At 44.3% G+C, this 17,394-nt stretch overlaps 1 protein-coding gene across 5 annotated transcripts in view; it reads left to right on the top strand.

Moving 5' to 3' along the window:
- The window catches only part of EIF4G1 (eukaryotic translation initiation factor 4 gamma 1), a 179,230-nt gene that overhangs the window by 122,932 nt on the left and 38,904 nt on the right, over positions 1-17,394 (top strand). For all 5 annotated transcript variants that reach the window (XM_082249782.1, XM_082249780.1, XM_082249781.1 and 2 more), the window contains 10 exons: positions 822-955; positions 1,036-1,155; positions 1,430-1,603; positions 1,928-2,125; positions 4,815-4,961; positions 5,070-5,306; positions 14,384-14,488; positions 14,673-14,927; positions 15,010-15,109; positions 15,199-15,295. In XM_082249782.1, coding sequence (XP_082105908.1) covers positions 822-955; positions 1,036-1,155; positions 1,430-1,603; positions 1,928-2,125; positions 4,815-4,961; positions 5,070-5,306; positions 14,384-14,488; positions 14,673-14,927; positions 15,010-15,109; positions 15,199-15,295 — 1,567 coding nt within the window. The remainder of the gene's footprint in view (positions 1-821; positions 956-1,035; positions 1,156-1,429; positions 1,604-1,927; positions 2,126-4,814; positions 4,962-5,069; positions 5,307-14,383; positions 14,489-14,672; positions 14,928-15,009; positions 15,110-15,198; positions 15,296-17,394) is intronic.

Genomic DNA, 17,394 nt, shown 5'->3' with positions numbered 1-17,394 from the left:
AGACCAAAATAGAACTTTTTGGCCTTAATTCTAAGCGGTATGTGTGGAGAAAACCAGGCACTGCTCATCACCTGTCCAATACAGTCCCAACAGTGAAGCATGGTGGTGGCAGCATCATGCTGTGGGGGTGTTTTTCAGCTGCAGGGACAGGACGACTGGTTGCAATCGAGGGAAAGATGAATGCGGCCAAGTACAGGGATATATCCTGGACAAAAACCTTCTCCAGAGTGCTCTGGACCTCAGACTGGGCCGAAGGTTTACCTTCCACCAAGACAATGACCCTAAGCACACAGCTAAAATAACGAAGAAGTGGCTTCACAACAACTCCGTGACTGTTCTTGAACGGCCCAGCCAGAGCCCTGACTTAAACCCAATTGAGCATCTCTGGAGAGACCTAAAAATGGCTGTCTACCAACGTTTACCATCCAACCTGACAGAACTGGAGAGGATCTGCAAGGAGGAATGGCAGAGGATCCCCAAATCCAGGTGTGAAAGACTTGTTGCATCTTTCCCAAAAAGACTCCTGGCTGTATTAGATCAAAAGGGGGCTTCTACTAAATACTGAGCAAAGGGTCTGAATACTTAGGACCATGTGATATTTCAGTTTTTCTTTTTTAATAAATCTGCAACAATGTCAACAATTCTGTGTTTTTCTGTCAGTATGGGGTGCTATGTGTACATTCATGAGGAAGAAGAATGAACTTAAATGATTTTAGCAAATGGCTGCAATATAACAAAGAGTGAAAAATTTAAGGGGGTCTGAATACTTTCCGTACCCACTGTAAATGGTCAGATTCTGACTTCGTGTATTCTTCCTTTAGAACAATGGAAACCTTTAAACCCTGAAGAAAAGAAAAGCTATGACCGGGAGTTTTTGCTTGGCTTTCAGTTTATAGTTGCCAGTATGCAAAAACCAGAAGGTCTTCCTCAGATTACAGATGTAGTGCTGGACAAGGTGGGTGTTCTTTTAAATCTTATAATTTGAGATAAAAACAATTTAACCTTTTTCTAATCATATTTTCATGTTTTCAAAAGGCCAACAAGACTCCTCTTAGGCCTCTAGATCCAACAAGACTGACTGGTATGAACTGTGGGCCAGACTTCACCCCACATTTTGCCAATTTGGGAAAACCTGCTATGGGTAATCGTGGACCAGTAAGTGTTTGTTTTTTGGGGTTTTGTTTGTCATTTTTATTTAGGAGAAATGGTTTTAGTAGGTAAAACTTGGGGGGGGCCTTTTTGCTTCATCTGATGCTTGATTTGATTTCGGAATATCATTTCAGCTAGAATACAATGTTAATTCGCATCTTGGTTGAAATGTTCAATGCATTTCAGTATCAAGCTAGCAAGGATCATGCCTTTTTTTTATACTGTACAGTTCTGAACATCTTTGTCAAGTACCCAAACCCTCACATTATTTATTCTACAGCCAGCTGGAATGGGCCCTAGACGATCTCAACAGGGACCACGAAAGGAGCCTCGGAAAATTATTGCAGCTGTGTCATTAAATGAGAATGTTCAGCTGAATAAAGCAGAGAAAGCATGGAAACCACTGAATAAACGACCAGGTGAAGAAGATGATCCAGAAGCTCTGAAGACAAAGGTGAGTTGGTGTTAGTCTCTCTTGAGCCATTTAAGTTTGTTCTATTTTATTTGGCTGCTTTTTTAGCATTTCTGTAAAGGTAAAATGTTAAATTGCTTTTGGAAACGGTGTAACCTTTAGGTAAAATGAACTAGTTTGATGTATTAAATTGGTATTTCTTCTAAACCTTGACTTTGTTTCTTTGCGGTGCTTAAGCTTTTGTGATATTTGTGATAAGAATGTTATATTATATGCAGATATTGCGTGTTTTTTTTTTTTAATGTCTTGTCCAGTATTACACACAGCAGTGCTAATGGTCTTTTTTATTTTTTTCCTTAAATCTAGGAATTGTTCCGCAGAGTGCGCAGTATTCTTAACAAGCTGACACCACAGATGTTTCAGCAACTCATGAAACAAGTAACTGATTTAGCCATAGATACAGAGGACCGACTGAAGGGCGTAATTGACCTGATATTTGAGAAAGCCATCTCTGAGCCAAACTTCTCTGTTGCATATGCCAATATGTGCCGCTGCCTTATGGGGGTGAGTCTTTCTTGTGGAATATGGTCTAGACACAATGTGATACTCCTTTTTATTTAAGAGAATATTGTTGTATTCTAGGTTATAAAATCTCCATAAGTTGTTTCCTGCTATTCTGGGCTTTAGAATGAAATGTCTCAAAGATTTGTATAATGCATTACATAGTGTGCACTCAGGAACCTGGATTAATAAGAGTTATGACTGTTTAAAATGGCACAACAGAGTCTGCTTGCCTTTGGACCCACTCTTAATGAAACTCCAGAAGTTCTGAACATGTTAGTCGTCACTTCTGACTCATTCAGGATATTTAAGAGGCTGAGCTGAAAGGCCTGTCCGCCCTGGTCCTGGTGATGAGTGAGGTAGTACAACTTCCAAAAGTCAACTCCTTTGTGCGCAGCTGAGGGGGGCTTGACCGTGTCTCTCCACCACCTATAAGATGATCAGACTTTAATTCCATTAAAGTTTCCAGATACTCCTTGGTGGTTGATATAGGCTGTTTGTACCCAAATTGGGTGACCCTGATGAAGGTGGTTTCATTAAGAGCTTGAGTTGGAGGGGCATTAAATGGAGTAAAGGGAATGGCCTTGAATGAAGCTACAGTGAAACCCAGAGCTCTTGTAGAGCATCTTGATGTCTCTTTGATCATATTAAAGCATGAGATCCTACAGAATTATGTTTAATTAACGAGACTCTTGCCTGGGCTGTGTCCATAATGAGTTCTGAATATTCTAGAGGAGCGCTTAGAGAGCAGACTTATGAAAGTTGTTTACCCAACCTAAGGCTTTAGGCAGCTGAATAGTCCTTTTAATGTTTGCAGTGAAAGAGGAGATGAATCCTTCAGAAAAAGGTCAAGGACATTTTTCAACAAAGTCAACATCAGAATCCGCTGGCTGTTTTTTACCTACTTTTTGTATTGCAATATATTGGCTTTTACCCTGTGCATCTTACCAGGTTGCCAGCATTTTGTTGGAACATTAGCTGAGGTTGAGCTTGCACAAGTTATGAACCAGAGCACTTGTGTTTTACTATTCCTCTAATTGGGAGTCTGGGGGTTGCAGCACGGCCTTTTTTTTTTTTTTTCTTTAATTTAGGTACCCTGTTACCTGAATGCTCCAAGTTCTTAGGAGCGCAAGAAAAGGTGTTAATACCTTTTTGTGAATCATTTAGGTGCCCAGGATAGGCCAAAAGGCAGTGGTGACAAATTTTAACTGTTCATCTCCTACTGCAATACGCAGGAAATGCTGATGAGGGTAAATAATATGTAGATAAGCATCTTGGCTATCTACCAAAGTATTTTTCCTGTCTCAGAGGTGCAGTACCCGGACTTTTGATTATGAAGGTAATTTAGGGCTAGACGATCCAGCATTTTGAAGGTAATTTTTTTTGAACATGTCCTCCCGAAGAACTAGAATGACAACTCCCTGGGACAACAAATGGTTCAGGGCTATCTGCCGATCTGACTGTCCTGGAGAAGATTAAGTTGAGACCAGAAAACAATGTGGTGGTAGAGTGTTGGACTCCTATTTTGTACAAATTTTTAAACCACTGACTGAGCCCACAGTAGTGATCCACCGATATCGGTTTTTCGTTGCCGATACTGATATTTTGGACAATGCATATCGGTATCGGCCGATATTTTTGTATACTTAAAAAAAGTTTTATTTTTTGACAGGTACTTTTGTGGAGGGCTCTGGGGGTCTAAAAGACCCCAAACCCCTCTTCTGCACTTAAAGCATTCAAAACGCCAAGTTTGGCTGTTTTGAATGTCATTTTTGAATCTGGCGCCAGACAGTACCCGGAAGTGTTGTCACTCATGACATCACTTCCAGCAGGTATTTTGCATGGAGACATCATCCGAGCCGAATGTGGCTTTGATCGGGTCTTCGGCTGACCTGCAGGCTGGTTGCCCGGGTCTCCCGGTGGGACGTCCCCTCCCACTCCTTGTAATGACAGCAGAGCAGCTTCTCAGCCGCATCGGTTGTTATTACAAGACAGCCGACCGCCGGCTATGGATGCCGGTACCGGGGGGAGATGCCTCTAGCTGCAAGTTTCACTCTGGTATGCACCTTCCCGAAATATCGGCAATATTGGTAACCTTTCGTGGCCAATTCGATATATTGGGAAAAGTGCATATCGGCTTTGCTGATAATCGGTCGATCCCTAGCCCACAGGTCTGGGATATCGGCTACACGTACCATCATACATAGTGGCAGATGGCTTATAGTTCTGAATAAACTGCGAGGCTGCTGATGAGCGCCCTTGTTGTGCGTTCACAAGCCCGGCAGCTTTCAAATTGACAGCCTGTCTGGGGGTATGGGCTAAAAGCTGCAGGGCTGGTCTACAGAAGCCTGGCATTGTGCCACTGAAAACATGTGCAATGTGTTCTAGGCTTATGCAGGGGGAAAAAAATGCTCTCCTCCCCCCCCCCCCCCCCCCCCCAAAAAAAAAATTATGTGGGTTTTATTTTTCTAAAAAGGTAAACTGATTTTTTTTTTTAAGCCTCAGTTACTTTACAACATATACTTCATAGTGGTCATTTTGATTGAAAATATTGAATCTGGAATGATCCCTTCAATAATGTGATATTTGGGAGGGATATTGAGATATGGAAAGGTTTGCATTCTTTAGAAGAACTTTGAAATGTATTGTTTTACTACATGTTTTCTGACTGCCAATTTGTTTTATTGCGTAGCTGAAAGTCCCAACTACAGACAAGCCGGGAGTGACCGTGAACTTCCGCAAGCTGCTACTTAACCGCTGCCAGAAGGAGTTTGAAAAGGACAAGGATGATGACGAAGTGTTTGAAAAGAAGCAGAAGGAATTAGATGCTGCTACCTTGGTAATTGTGCAGATTTTCATTAACTTTACAAATCTGTAGGATCCAAATTTATAATACTCTTACTGTTGCATCCAAAGCTAAAGTGCATTTTTTGCTTTATACCTGCAGCCAGAAGAGAAGACGCGACTAAATGATGAACTGGTGGAAGCTAAAGATATTGCTAGGCGCAGATCTCTAGGCAACATTAAATTCATTGGAGAGCTTTTCAAATTGAAAATGCTGACTGAAGCCATTATGCATGATTGTGTAGTCAAGCTGTTAAAGAATCACGATGAGGAGTCTTTAGAGTGTCTTTGCCGATTGCTGTCCACAATTGGGAAAGACTTGGACTTTGAAAGAGCCAAGGTTTGTATCTTTTTATATAATCTTTCAATCTCCTAAGCAGTCATTCCTTTTACTGTGTTTGTACTGACAGATGTCTCACTGAGACCAGTTACCTAAGATCTGCATCCCATCAAAACAGGTTTTTCAGGCATTGAGCCTGATGTGGGTCTGCCATCGTTAAGTTACCTCTCCAGCCCATGTGAGCTGCAACCCTGGGTGTGAGAACTGAGACATTGACAATGCCGGCATCTTTGTTTTGTTATTGTTTTAGGGGATGGGAGAAGGGAATGAGTGGGATACTCCTTTGGCTCACCTAGGTACAACTTTGGGACTCTTCTTAGCTGAAAAAATGTCGGTTAGCGCTGTCTTGGCGCTAGCCAACACTTACTGACGCTTTAACACTGTGTAACACTGAAAACTGTGCTGGAACCTCGACTTTAGTCCAGAAGATCCAGGACTGTAGAAATACTTGACTTGTAACACCACTTGGCTAAAATACTTGACTTGTAACTCCACTTGGCTGAAAGTCACTGGCTCCCTCCAGCACTGCACTGGCTGAGGTAGCTGTACTGCTGCAACTACAACTGACACACTTCACACTGTGCATTAACTCTTCAGGGCCCAAACTGCAGGGGCCCTCTTTACACTTAAGGGTCCTCAACCTAGGTACCCCCCCTCTTACGTCAGGGTTCCTCTGACTAGGCACCCCCTTTACAGCTAGCTGACACTTGGATCCTAGAACCTTCTCTGGAGTGGTCCCCACTGACACTAGGCAAACCCCCAGGGGCAATCCTCAGTACTCACGACCTGTGTAGGCTTTCCTGGGACTGGACCCCTCTCTTTGCTGGTTCATGGCACACCGGATCCCCTTCAGCGCAGCTCAGCACTCTGGTTTCCCCAGCAGCACCCAGGGACATCCACTTCCTCAGACAGGAGAGACAGTCATTCTCCCTCTCCTGGGACTCTGCTCCCGCCAAAGACGCTGAATCATACACTCCCCTCAAACTTATACCCACTCCCAGAATCCTCTGTGGCAGAATCTGCCTTCTGGGGTAGATACAGGCCTGAATGTGTCTGATTGGGTTTCCTCCACCCCCAATGAGAAGCCTCTCAGAGCCAGTGGGGAGACTCCCCTCTCAGCAGACACACCTGGGAGCCATGACAACCTGACTGACAAAAAATAAATCATGGCTCTGCTGTTAGGCAGACAAAGCCCACTATATTTTACCTAGCACCTACCTGTAGGGTGATAGATAGAGATATATATATATATATATATATATATATATATATATATATATATATATATATCCCTTTTTTTTTATTAAACTGGTCACATAGATTATCCAGCAAAGTCTCTACAAATGGTAATGTGATGAGAGCTTGATCACGTTTCCAAATGTCATACTGACCTTATGACAGAAACCTAAACACGTTCACTCAGAAATGAGGGACTTTCCCATCTTGTTCACTCCACTATGCCTTTTATATAATGGATAATTGCATTCTCTTTGGAGAAAATGTATTGGTTATAGAGAATTTTAGGATGATGCTACACAGAATGTTAAATACTGTTGTCACCAGTTTTTTTCTTTTGCTTTTGTTGAGGGGTACAGGATTCATAGATATTTGGGTTATACTACAGGTGGATTTGCACACAGTGGCAAGCGAAACCCAATTATTAGCCGACTTAACACTTCGCTCTCTCATCATGCTTCTGTTTTTATGAATATCCTAGGAGGGGTGTCTTTTCTCAGAGAAGAGTTTAGTGATTTTACTAGCCCTTGTTTATTAAAAAAAAAAAAAAATTTCTCTTTAATTCATTGACTGACACAGCTTCAGATCTTCATCCTCAACAATTGGGCTTTGCTACCCCCTACAGGAGTAGGACACTAGGCAGAAAAAAAGTCTGGCTAAGCCATGGGCAGTCCCGGGGGGGGGGGGGGGTATACTCCTTCTCTCTGCCATAGGCACTCTTTTTTTTATTTATTTTTTTTTTTTTTTTTTGTCTAGTCAGGAGTAAGGACCTAGTTCCTTGCTGGGATCTTTGGTCCTGGCAATTTTTTCTTTGGATATTTTTTTTTCTCCTGGGCGGTGGGCTGGATAATCTAGATCCTGCGGTCACCCCAGTCCAGCCACGGAGCGTGTGCAGACCTCAGCTCTGGGCTAGGTCGGCCGCCACATAGCCCCACTGGACAGGGGCTGGCCTGCGAGTTAAACTAAACGCTTCACGAGGTTGCATACGACCGGGGTCATTCCGAGTCGCAGCATTCCTCATGGCCGACAGCCCCCCATTTCAATGGAGAGGGTTTTTTTCTGGAGCAGTGCCCGTCTGGTTTCTGGTATGAGTAGCTGTCCCCTCCCTCTCCACCTAGAGGGTTGTGGGGTGGATGTGGGCCCCTCTTTGGGTCGGTCGGACCCCCGGTTTCCCCTCCTTCCCGTCAGGCACCCCCCGTCATCTGCCCCCCATCCAACCCACCCTCCCCATCCACATATGTTGGAGCTGTTTGGGTGGTCTGGTCCACCTCCTGGGTTGGGGGCAGGGCGATATGCTGGCAAAGCGGGCCGCTACCGGATGATCGACTGTGGTGGGGGCTCCTGCCAGGGCCCCCCCGTTCTGCTTGGGTCTGCCCTTGATGCCTGGGTTCCCTCCTGGGTCCATGTAAGCTTTGTGGTGCCGCCATTTTATTCTAGCCTGTGTGTTTCTATACAGGGCAGCCATGTTTGTGTAGTCCAGGGGCTATTTTGTGGTGGTTTGCCATTGAAAATAATGGTGGCCATGGCAGTGGAGCCCTGTGGGTGGGAATTTCGGCGGTGGGAGCCCCTTCTTATCCCCTGGTGCTGATCCCTGGATCTTTTCACTTCCTGATCGCAGCACGTTGAGTGCAGATTATCCTGGTGATTGCAGGTGCCTGTTTCTGCTGGGTGGTGAGCCTGGTGCCGGTTTTTGCTGGGTGGTGAGCCTAGTGCGGTCCTCTCTACTGAGGATTGCTTGGGCCTGGCGACCGGGTGGTGCTGCCAGCGTAGTGGGGGTTGTCCCTTGCAGTGTGTTACACTTAATGTGGGGTCCCCTAGTGACTCATGGAGTCTTTTGGAGCACATCCCCCCACCTGATCCACTCTCTGAGGCTGCTGGGTCCTCCTGGTCTCATCCATCCATCGATGTACTGACGGCGGTCCTGGAGTCTTGTGTCCCGGGTGGAGGTGGTCTTCGGGCAATGAGCTAGCAAAAATGGCCACCCACCTTCCCCTGCCTCATCTTTCTCATCAGATCCTGAATCTGATTTGGCCGATACGGATGTGACGTCAATTTTGATGAAACGCGTAAGACATTACCTACATCAGACGCTAGCACGCCCACACCGCGGTTCTACGAGATTGTACATGCCGGCTTTCTTTTGCATTCATCTTAGTGGATTTTTAACAATAAACTTTATCAATTGAGACGTACTACACCATTTAGCCTTTTTTGTTCTGAGGTACCTCATCTCCACCACAAGCTGGGAGTCGCTTGCTTACCTTTGTGCCCGGTATTGCCAGTTTTGAGTACCTGTCACTACTGCCTTACATGACCACTCTGAACGAGGGTCATGTCTGTCCGGTAAGCGGATTGATTATCCATGGGGTGACCACTGCTTGTTTTTACCTCTTCTCACTTATTTTTAATATGGACTTGCATCATTGATGCCCATTTTAGTTTATCCAGTATTCAAACGGATGATGAACTTTTAATTATCATTTCATATTGATTTGGCGCTACCTTATTTTTATATTTATCCTTAGGTGTGTAATCTTACCTTTATGGTTGGCTGCCTTACAAATCTATTTTGTCTTTGTGTTGCTACACGCAAATTTATTCTAAACCCAACCCCCCCCCCCCCGTTTTATCCCTTCGGAATTGCATGCGGGTGCTGGGCCTGATGGTGTCTACCTTCGAGGCGGTTTTGTTTGCACAGTTCCATACAAGGTCCCTGCAAAGGGAGATTCTGACCAAATGGGACAAGACTCTGCAGTCTCTGGACAATCGGATCCAGCTGAGTCGGGGGAATGAAGGAGTCCCTGATATGGTGGCTTCAATCTCCGGCGCTTTGGCTGGGCAAATCCTTCCCCCCCTTGTATTGGACTGTGGTCACCACGGATGCCAGCCTGTCCGGCTGGGGAGGCGTCCTCGGCAAGCATTCTGCTCTGCTGGCTTTGACGGCTTGGCTGTTGAACACCAGGTGCTGAAGGATAGAGGTTTATATTAGTCCGTGATTCCCACACTGTTAAAAGCTAGGAGGATCTACCATTGTACGTGTAAGACATGCATTGCGTGGTGTGAGTCTCTTTGGGTTCATCCTTGCTTCTTCTCTGTGGCTCGGATCTTGACCTTCCCTCAATTTGGGGGTTGAACAGAAATTGGCCTCGAGTACCATCAAGGGCCAGGTGTCTGCTTTGGCAGTCTTCTTCCAATGACCTTTGGCCACACACTCCCTGGTGCGTACCTTTCTTCATGGTGTCTGACATTTGGTTCCTCCAGTGCTGTTGCCATCTTGGGACCTCAGTTTGGTGCTTTCAGTCATCCAGAAGCCTCCCTTTGGGAGATTCCCCAGCTTACGCTGTTCCAGAAGGTGGCCTTTTTGGTGGCTATAATCTCTGTGCATAGGGTGTCTGAACTAGCGGCGTTTATCCTGTCGTTCACCTTACCTGGTGAATCAGAGATAAGTTTGTTCTTCGCCCCTGTCCGTCGTTCCTTCCAAAGGTTGTCTCTGATTTTCATTTGAATTAAGACATTGTGTTGTCTTCCCTGTTTCCCAGGCCCAAACATCTGAAGGAAATTGCCTTGCATCCCTTGGATGTGTTCCGGGCAAATAGGGTGTACCTGGCAGCTACAGGGTCTTTCAGGAAGTTGCTCTTTGTGCTCACGGATGGGCCTCGTAAACGGTTGTCCGCTTCCTCTGCAGCCATTTCCGGATGGATCAGACAGACAAGTGATTCAGGTCTATCTTCCTTTCCCTGTTAAGGCACACTCTGCTCGGGCGCTTAGTGCCTCCTGGGATTTTCGTTGCCATGAGTCTGTGACACAGGTTTGCAAGGGGGCCACGTGATCATCGGTGCACATTTTCTCAAGGTTTTATAAAGTGGATGTGTTGCCATCTGCGGATGCTTCTTTTGGCCGCAAATTTTTTGCAGGCTGCTGTTGAGAGAACCGGATCTTCTTCAAGGGTGTATTTTTTTTTTTTGTTTTTTTTTCAGGCGGGATCCAGTTGTTTTGGCTGTGCTCCTGTTGCCCGATCGGCTATTGTTTAGCCTTGGGAATTTTTTTGCTATTCCCACCCCTCATGTTTAACACTGCTTTGGGACGTCCCAATGGTTGTGAAGATCTGAAGCTGTGTCTGTCGAACGAAAGAAAATGGGATTTTTGACTTACCGTAAAATCCATTTCTCTGATGTTCATTGACGGACAAAGCGCCCACCCCTCTGTGGAGTTGTTATTCTTTTGACCCTGCTTGCAACTAAACTAAAAGCCTAGAGCGGAGAGTGGGAGTATACCCCCTGGGACTGCCTATGGGCGTAGCCAGACTGTTTCTGCCTAGTGTCCTACTTCTGTAGTGGGCAGTATAATCCAATGGCTATGAAGATCTGAAGCTGTTTGTCAATGAACATCAGAGAAATGAATTTTACATTAAGTCAAAAATCCCTTTTTTTTTTTTTTTTTTTTGCACTGCTTGGGTTGGTCTCTCTAAGCAGTTAGCTGGATCGGTGTGTCCTCAGCAATAGCAAATGTTTGTTAGCCACCATTTTGTTTCTGGGAGTTCTGCCCCAGCCATTTCAGGTTTTCCAACTCAAAAGGGGGCATCCGTTCCATTTTGGATCTGGAGGCTACTGATGTCTTTTATTCAGACACAGAAATTCCATTTGAACCACATGGAAACCATCAGGCCTGTCAAAGCCTCCATTCCATTGGTGAGCCTTTCTGGCTTCTCTAGGCATTGATTAACCACTTCTGGACCTTAAGGATTTGCCCCCTTAATGACCAGGCCATTTTTTGCGATTCGGCATTGCGTTACTTTAACGGACTATTGCGCGGTATCTAAATAAACTTAATGTCCTTTTTTTTTTTTTTTTTTTTTTTTTTTTTTTCCCCCACAAATAGCTTTCTTTTGGATGTATTTGATCACCTGCGATTTTTTTTTTTTTTTTTTTTTTTTTTTTGCATCTGAGTCCCCGCTGCCAAGTGGGGTTGGGAGCACGTGCTTACCCCCTAGCAGCAGGTGCGTGACCAACGTAGGACTACGTCGGTTCGCACCACAGTAGGGCCAGCCTGCCGCAGTAAAACTGCGGCGGGCGGTCCTTAAGTGGTTATGGACTTTCTTGTCTTTAACGAATACTTCGTTTTGCTCTGGAACCACAGCATTTTCAGTTTGTGGCTTTGCCATTTGTGTTATCTGGACCCCGAGTGTTAACTAAAGTGCTAGCCTCTGCGCTCTTGCTACAGTCCCAGGGCTTTTTCACTGTTATCTTGGCTATATCCTATTGAAAACATTTAGTGTAGGTTCCAGCATACATCATGAAGACAGACTTTAATAGGTTTCCTTAGATTCCAAACTTTTAAGTATTTGTCGCGCCCCCCCCCCCCGGACAAACTTCTTACTGTCTGCTCCTAGACTTTCATTCCAGGAGTCATATAAACCTCTGCTTCAGCTTGAGCTCTGGAACTGATAGTGGTCTCCTTTTTGATGCAGTTCTGTTCCAGACTACAATTCCTCATCCTGTCCTTATGGGACAAATCAGTTCTGCTTCTAGACAAACAGATTCTCCTGACAACTCCAGGTTGTCTCTGGCGTGGTATGTTGAATAATATTCTGGAGCTCTGAGCAATTAGGTTGTCCCTGCAACACTGGATCTTCTGACTGACGAGTCTTCTGATCTGGATTAAAGCGGTGTTCCAGTGGTTTGTGTTTCTTAAAAGTAAGCAGCTAAAAGTTTAGCTGCTGACTTTTAAAAAACACACTCAACCTGTCCCACGATCCAGCGATGCAGCCGGCGGGAGCCTCGGTTCTCTCCCTCTTCTCCCCATGGTGCCGGCATCACTACTGTGGGCACCTGGCTGTGACAGCTTCTGGCTTCTTAGCCGGGTGCGTGCTGCATGTTGTGACTGGCCGAGCAATGTTGTGAGACCTGTGACGTGTTGCAGGGAGGGAGGGGGAGATGAGAACGTCTAGACAGCCCGAGCGGAAATGAGAGCAGGTATCTGTCAAAACTAGGCAGCCTGTGATGCTTGTAGCTCTGGATTGGCTTATCCGGGATATGGTGCTCCGAGCACAGTACTCAGACTGCAGGCAGATGCTCTGTCAAACTATCAAGATCTGTCCAAAGAAATGGTTTAACATCCTGCTTCATGGATGCTTGCTTTAATGGCATAGCTGTTGATAGGTCTTCAGAGACAGGGTCCTTTCTAAATTGGTGACTTTATTTTTAAGACCGTCAACTTCCCACAAAGTCTACTATCACATATGGAAGGTATGCTTTGCTTGGTGCGAGAAAAGCTTTCGTCCCAGGAAATACTCAAGGACAAACCTTGACATTCTGTGCAAACACCTGTCTCCCCTATATCTGAATTTGGTTCTCTCAGCACTCCAAAAAACTGCCAGTTTCAACCTATCAGGGATATCCCTCATCCAACTCTTTTAAAAATCTTACATTCCTTGTTGCAGCCACCTTTTTGAGCCATGTATCTAAGCTGGCGGCTTTGTTCTGTAAAAAAAAATAAATAAAAAATTCTGGTCTTACGAGGGGCAAAGGTGGTGTTGAGGCCTAGAGCCTCCCTAGTTTTTGATCTTTCACCTAAATTAGGACATTGTTCTTTCATCCCTCTGCCCAGCTTCAGTGCATCAGATTTTGATTTCTCTTCATTAACTGGATGTAGCTGCCGTGTCTGTGATCTTGTTCCTAGTATTACTTTGGTACAAAACTGAGATGTGGTGGAATGAGTTTTATACTTAATCATTGTTTGCCAATGTCAAATCCTCCTATAGGTGATCGTAAAATCCAATTTCTCTTACTCCTGACGAGCTCAGTGACAGCCACAAACTGTATATGTATGTTATTCTCATGGTAGGATCCAAAGACATTGTATGTTTTGCACTTTTTTTGTATTTATTCTTCCTAAAACACATTGACCGTAGCAAATACGATCTCTAAAACTTTTTTTTTTTTTTTTTTTTTTTTTAAATCCTATCTTTGACCCTGATCTGATCTAGCCATTTTATCTTTATATTATATTTTTACATATTTCTATAGCAGGGAGGATACAATGTATCTTTTTCGCTAATTAATAGAAGAACGAACATGGGGGCGAGTGGTATAGTTGTAGTTCTCTGCAATGGCAAATCACAGGCTGTCACAGTGGCTATGTGATTGAGATCTTGTCCTCCCAGCTTCTGATCTTTAGTGCATGACCTGGAGCTGATGGTGACAGCTCAGGCTCCTTGCCAGGAGCAAGATATGCAGAACGCTCCCAGCGCAAATCCAGGTACACCCATATGGTGCCACACAGAAGATGAGCCAATTTGGTAAGGTTGCATATGCTCATCATAAGGAAGTTAAAGAGGAAGTAAACCCTCCTCTGACACTTTTACCTATAGGTAAGCCTATGATAAGGCTTACCTATAGGTACTGTAAATATCTCCTAAACATGTACCGTTAGGAGATATTTACCGTTCATGCAGCCAGTGACGTCACTGGCGCATGCGCTCTGAAGGAACGGCCGCTGGTTCCGTTTCTTCAGAGTCCGTGCCGTGACCATCGGCTCCCGCGCGCGGGAGAGACGTCACCGCGGCTCCGGCCAATCAGATGGCCGGATGCCGCGATCCCGGAAGACGGGCGACTGGACATGTCGCCCGTCATAGAGGTAAGCGGACTGCACGGCGGGAGCTCGTTCTAAGGTAAGTATTGCATAATGAGCTAGTATGCGGTGCATACTAGCTCATTATGTGTTTCTTTCAGGTTGAGCAAAAAAAAAGTGTGTTTTTACAACCTCCTTTAACCTGAGCTTGGTTTGCCCTTTAGTATCTGTCAGCAGTCTTTCAATATTGATTTTTTTTTTTCCATTAACAGCCTCGAATGGATCAGTATTTTAACCAAATGGATAAAATCATCAAAGAAAGAAAAACATCTTCTCGTATACGTTTCATGCTTCAAGATCTTATTGATCTAAGAATGGTAAGAACAGTATGGATTTTTAAGTCGTAATTGTAAATCACCACTTCATGATGTCCCCTCTGGCTATAATTTTTATTTTTTTTTTTTTATTGCATGACACTACTTTTGGTTTGTGATTCATGTATTTACTGTTAGGGCAGTGCTTGCAGTGTTTAAAAATTATTTCTCTTTCTTCCCCCTTAAGTGCAATTGGGTGCCTCGTCGTGCAGACCAGGGACCTAAGACTATAGATCAGATTCATAAAGAGGCAGAATTGGAAAAGCAAAGGGAACAGGTCAAAGTTCAGCAACTAATGACCAAACAAGACAAGAGGCGAGAGCCACCAGGACGTCCCACTGGTGGACGAAGTAATCAGCAATCTGATGATGGTTGGAACACTGTGCCCATAAGCAAGGGAAGCCGTCCCATTGACACCAGTAGGATCACTAAAATAACAAAGGTGGGTGATTGGCAGGTTTTATGACAATTCAATTCTTTTATCAAACTTTGTTTTGTAAGTTTTAATGTTGGTTTTTGTTTAGCTTGGTGCTATAGACTCTAATCAACTGTTGGCACCGGGTGGACGTTTAAGTTGGGGTAAAGGAAGTAGTGGAGGCACTGGAGCAAAGCCTGCTGAGTCAAGTAAGTTACATCTTTTTTTTTTTTTTTTTTTGGTGTTGTGAATGGAGTTAATGTTTGTCATTTATCTCATGAACTGTCTTATTTTTCAGCTCCGGAATCTGGACGACCCAGCACACTTAATAGGTTTTCTGCTCTTCAGCAGTCTTCAGCTGCAGACAGTCAGGATGCCAGGCGGCCTGTTTCTAGGTGTGTAGAATGTCATACCCATGACTGTACGTAGCTAATTTTACTGATTTAAACTTCAGATTAAAGGGTTATGATCAGATATAGGTGTCACCATTTAAGGGTCTTGTATTTTTATAGGGGTTTATCCTTTAAAGAATGAAACTAGATTGCGTGACTTATGGATTGGTAATGGTATGCTGAACCTCCTGAGCCCTGGAATATAAGATGCTGGTCGGTGATTCAACCTGCTGACTATCTGAGGCTGTACTAAGTTTAAAGATCAAAGTTCTATCATGTGACATTTATGCTAGTCACACGTCTGTTTTTTGTTCAGTTATATTCAGTGTGCTCCAACTGTTAAATTGGATGTGGCATGATCAATCATGTTTCTTTGTATTTTCAGTTTGAGATAGGGCATAGAAGCATCACCTCTGTGAAGGTAATGGTTGTGGAGGCAATATGTAAAATTATTGCTGCGCCAAGTGAACAAGAATAAGTGAGGAAAAAACATATATCAGTGTTGGTAGTAATTCACATGTGATTATAAGCAAATAAATCAAACAGTGCAAAAAATGTCCGAATCATAATTTGTGCCATAGGTGATAAATTTCTTCATCCAAATTATAAGTGATTAAGGGTGCTTGCATGCTCCACTCAAAAAGTGCTCCACGTGACTGGTGACACACTAGCAGCTCACCTCAAGGATAGGCTCCCACTGAGCCAAAACACGCATGTAAGGGATATATTACAGCAGCCTGGTACTCCTAGCTCGATCTCCTGTTCATCTTTCCAGATTATACCAGTATCGATATAGGGGATACAAAAAGACAAGGGATCTAGTGCTCTCTGCTTTAATGGGTTTATTGAGGCAATAAGTGATAAGAAGTGCACTTACATTAGCTGGCACTCATAGCAGTGCGGACTGTCTGCACATCAGAACATTCTCTACTAGTGTTCCTCCGGGTATCGGCGTGATGACGCATAGGCTCCTCCCCCGTACGCGTTATGTATTAACTTCGTCAGCGGGGTCTTTTACCTTTATTAATACGTAACGTGTACGGGGGAGGAGCCTATGCGTCATCACGCCGATACCCAGAGGAACACTAGTAGAGAATGTTCTGATGTGCAGACAGTCCGCACTGCTATGAGTGCCAGCTAATGTAAGTGCACTTCTTATCACTTATTGCCTCAATAAACCCATTAAAGCAGAGAGCACTAGATCCCTTGTCTTTTTGTATCCCCTATATCGATACTGGTATAATCTGGAAAGATGAACAGGAGATCGAGCTAGGAGTTACCAGGCTGCTGTAATATATCCCTTACATGCGTGTTTTGGCTCAGTGGGAGCCTATCCTTGAGGTGAGCTGCTAGTGTGTCACCAGTCACGTGGAGCATGCAAGCACCCTTAATCACTTATAATTTGGATGAAGAAATGTATCACCTATGGAACAAATTATGATTCTGGGACTGTATTAATTTTAATGTTTATTGGATTTGGACATTTTTTGCACTGTTTAATTTATTTGCTTATAATCACATGTGAATTACTACCAACACTGATATATGTTTTTTCCTCACTTATTCTTGTTCACTTGGCGCAGCAATAATTTTACATATTGAATTCACTGGTGTTTGTGTTTGGCACTGATTGCTTGCAGCCTAGATTGCATATTGATTTACTAATTTGGTTTGCGCTGATTATTTTTTCTTTATATAATGGTTGTGGAGGTGCCAGATGTGGCAGAGAGCAGTGGCGGAGGAGCTGCGGAAGGCAGGAGAGCAATGGTTGTGAGGGTGAAAGTGGCTGCAAAGAACAGTGTCCTAGGAGGTGTCAAATGTAGAGGTGCAGTGGTACAGGAGGTGTGGCAGGCAGCAGAGAGCATTGGTTTTGTAAAGGTGTTTGATGTGGCAGAGAACAGTGGTTGTGGGGATGTAGGAGACAGCAGAGTGCAGGGATTGTCAGGATGCAGTAATAGTACAGTGGATTTGGCAGTACTGGGGCATTTGAAAGAGGGCACTGTCTTCCTTGGGCAGGAGTGAGCTACACTGGAAGGCTAGAGAGGAGTTTGATTTTGTCTGGTATTGAGCTGGGCTGTATCCCCACAGGTCCCTATTCTTCC

Source organism: Pelophylax lessonae (genome assembly GCF_965119305.1).
Source record: "Pelophylax lessonae genome assembly, chromosome: 3".
NCBI lineage: Eukaryota > Metazoa > Chordata > Amphibia > Anura > Ranidae > Pelophylax > Pelophylax lessonae.
This window is presented reverse-complemented; position numbering and strand designations above follow the sequence as displayed.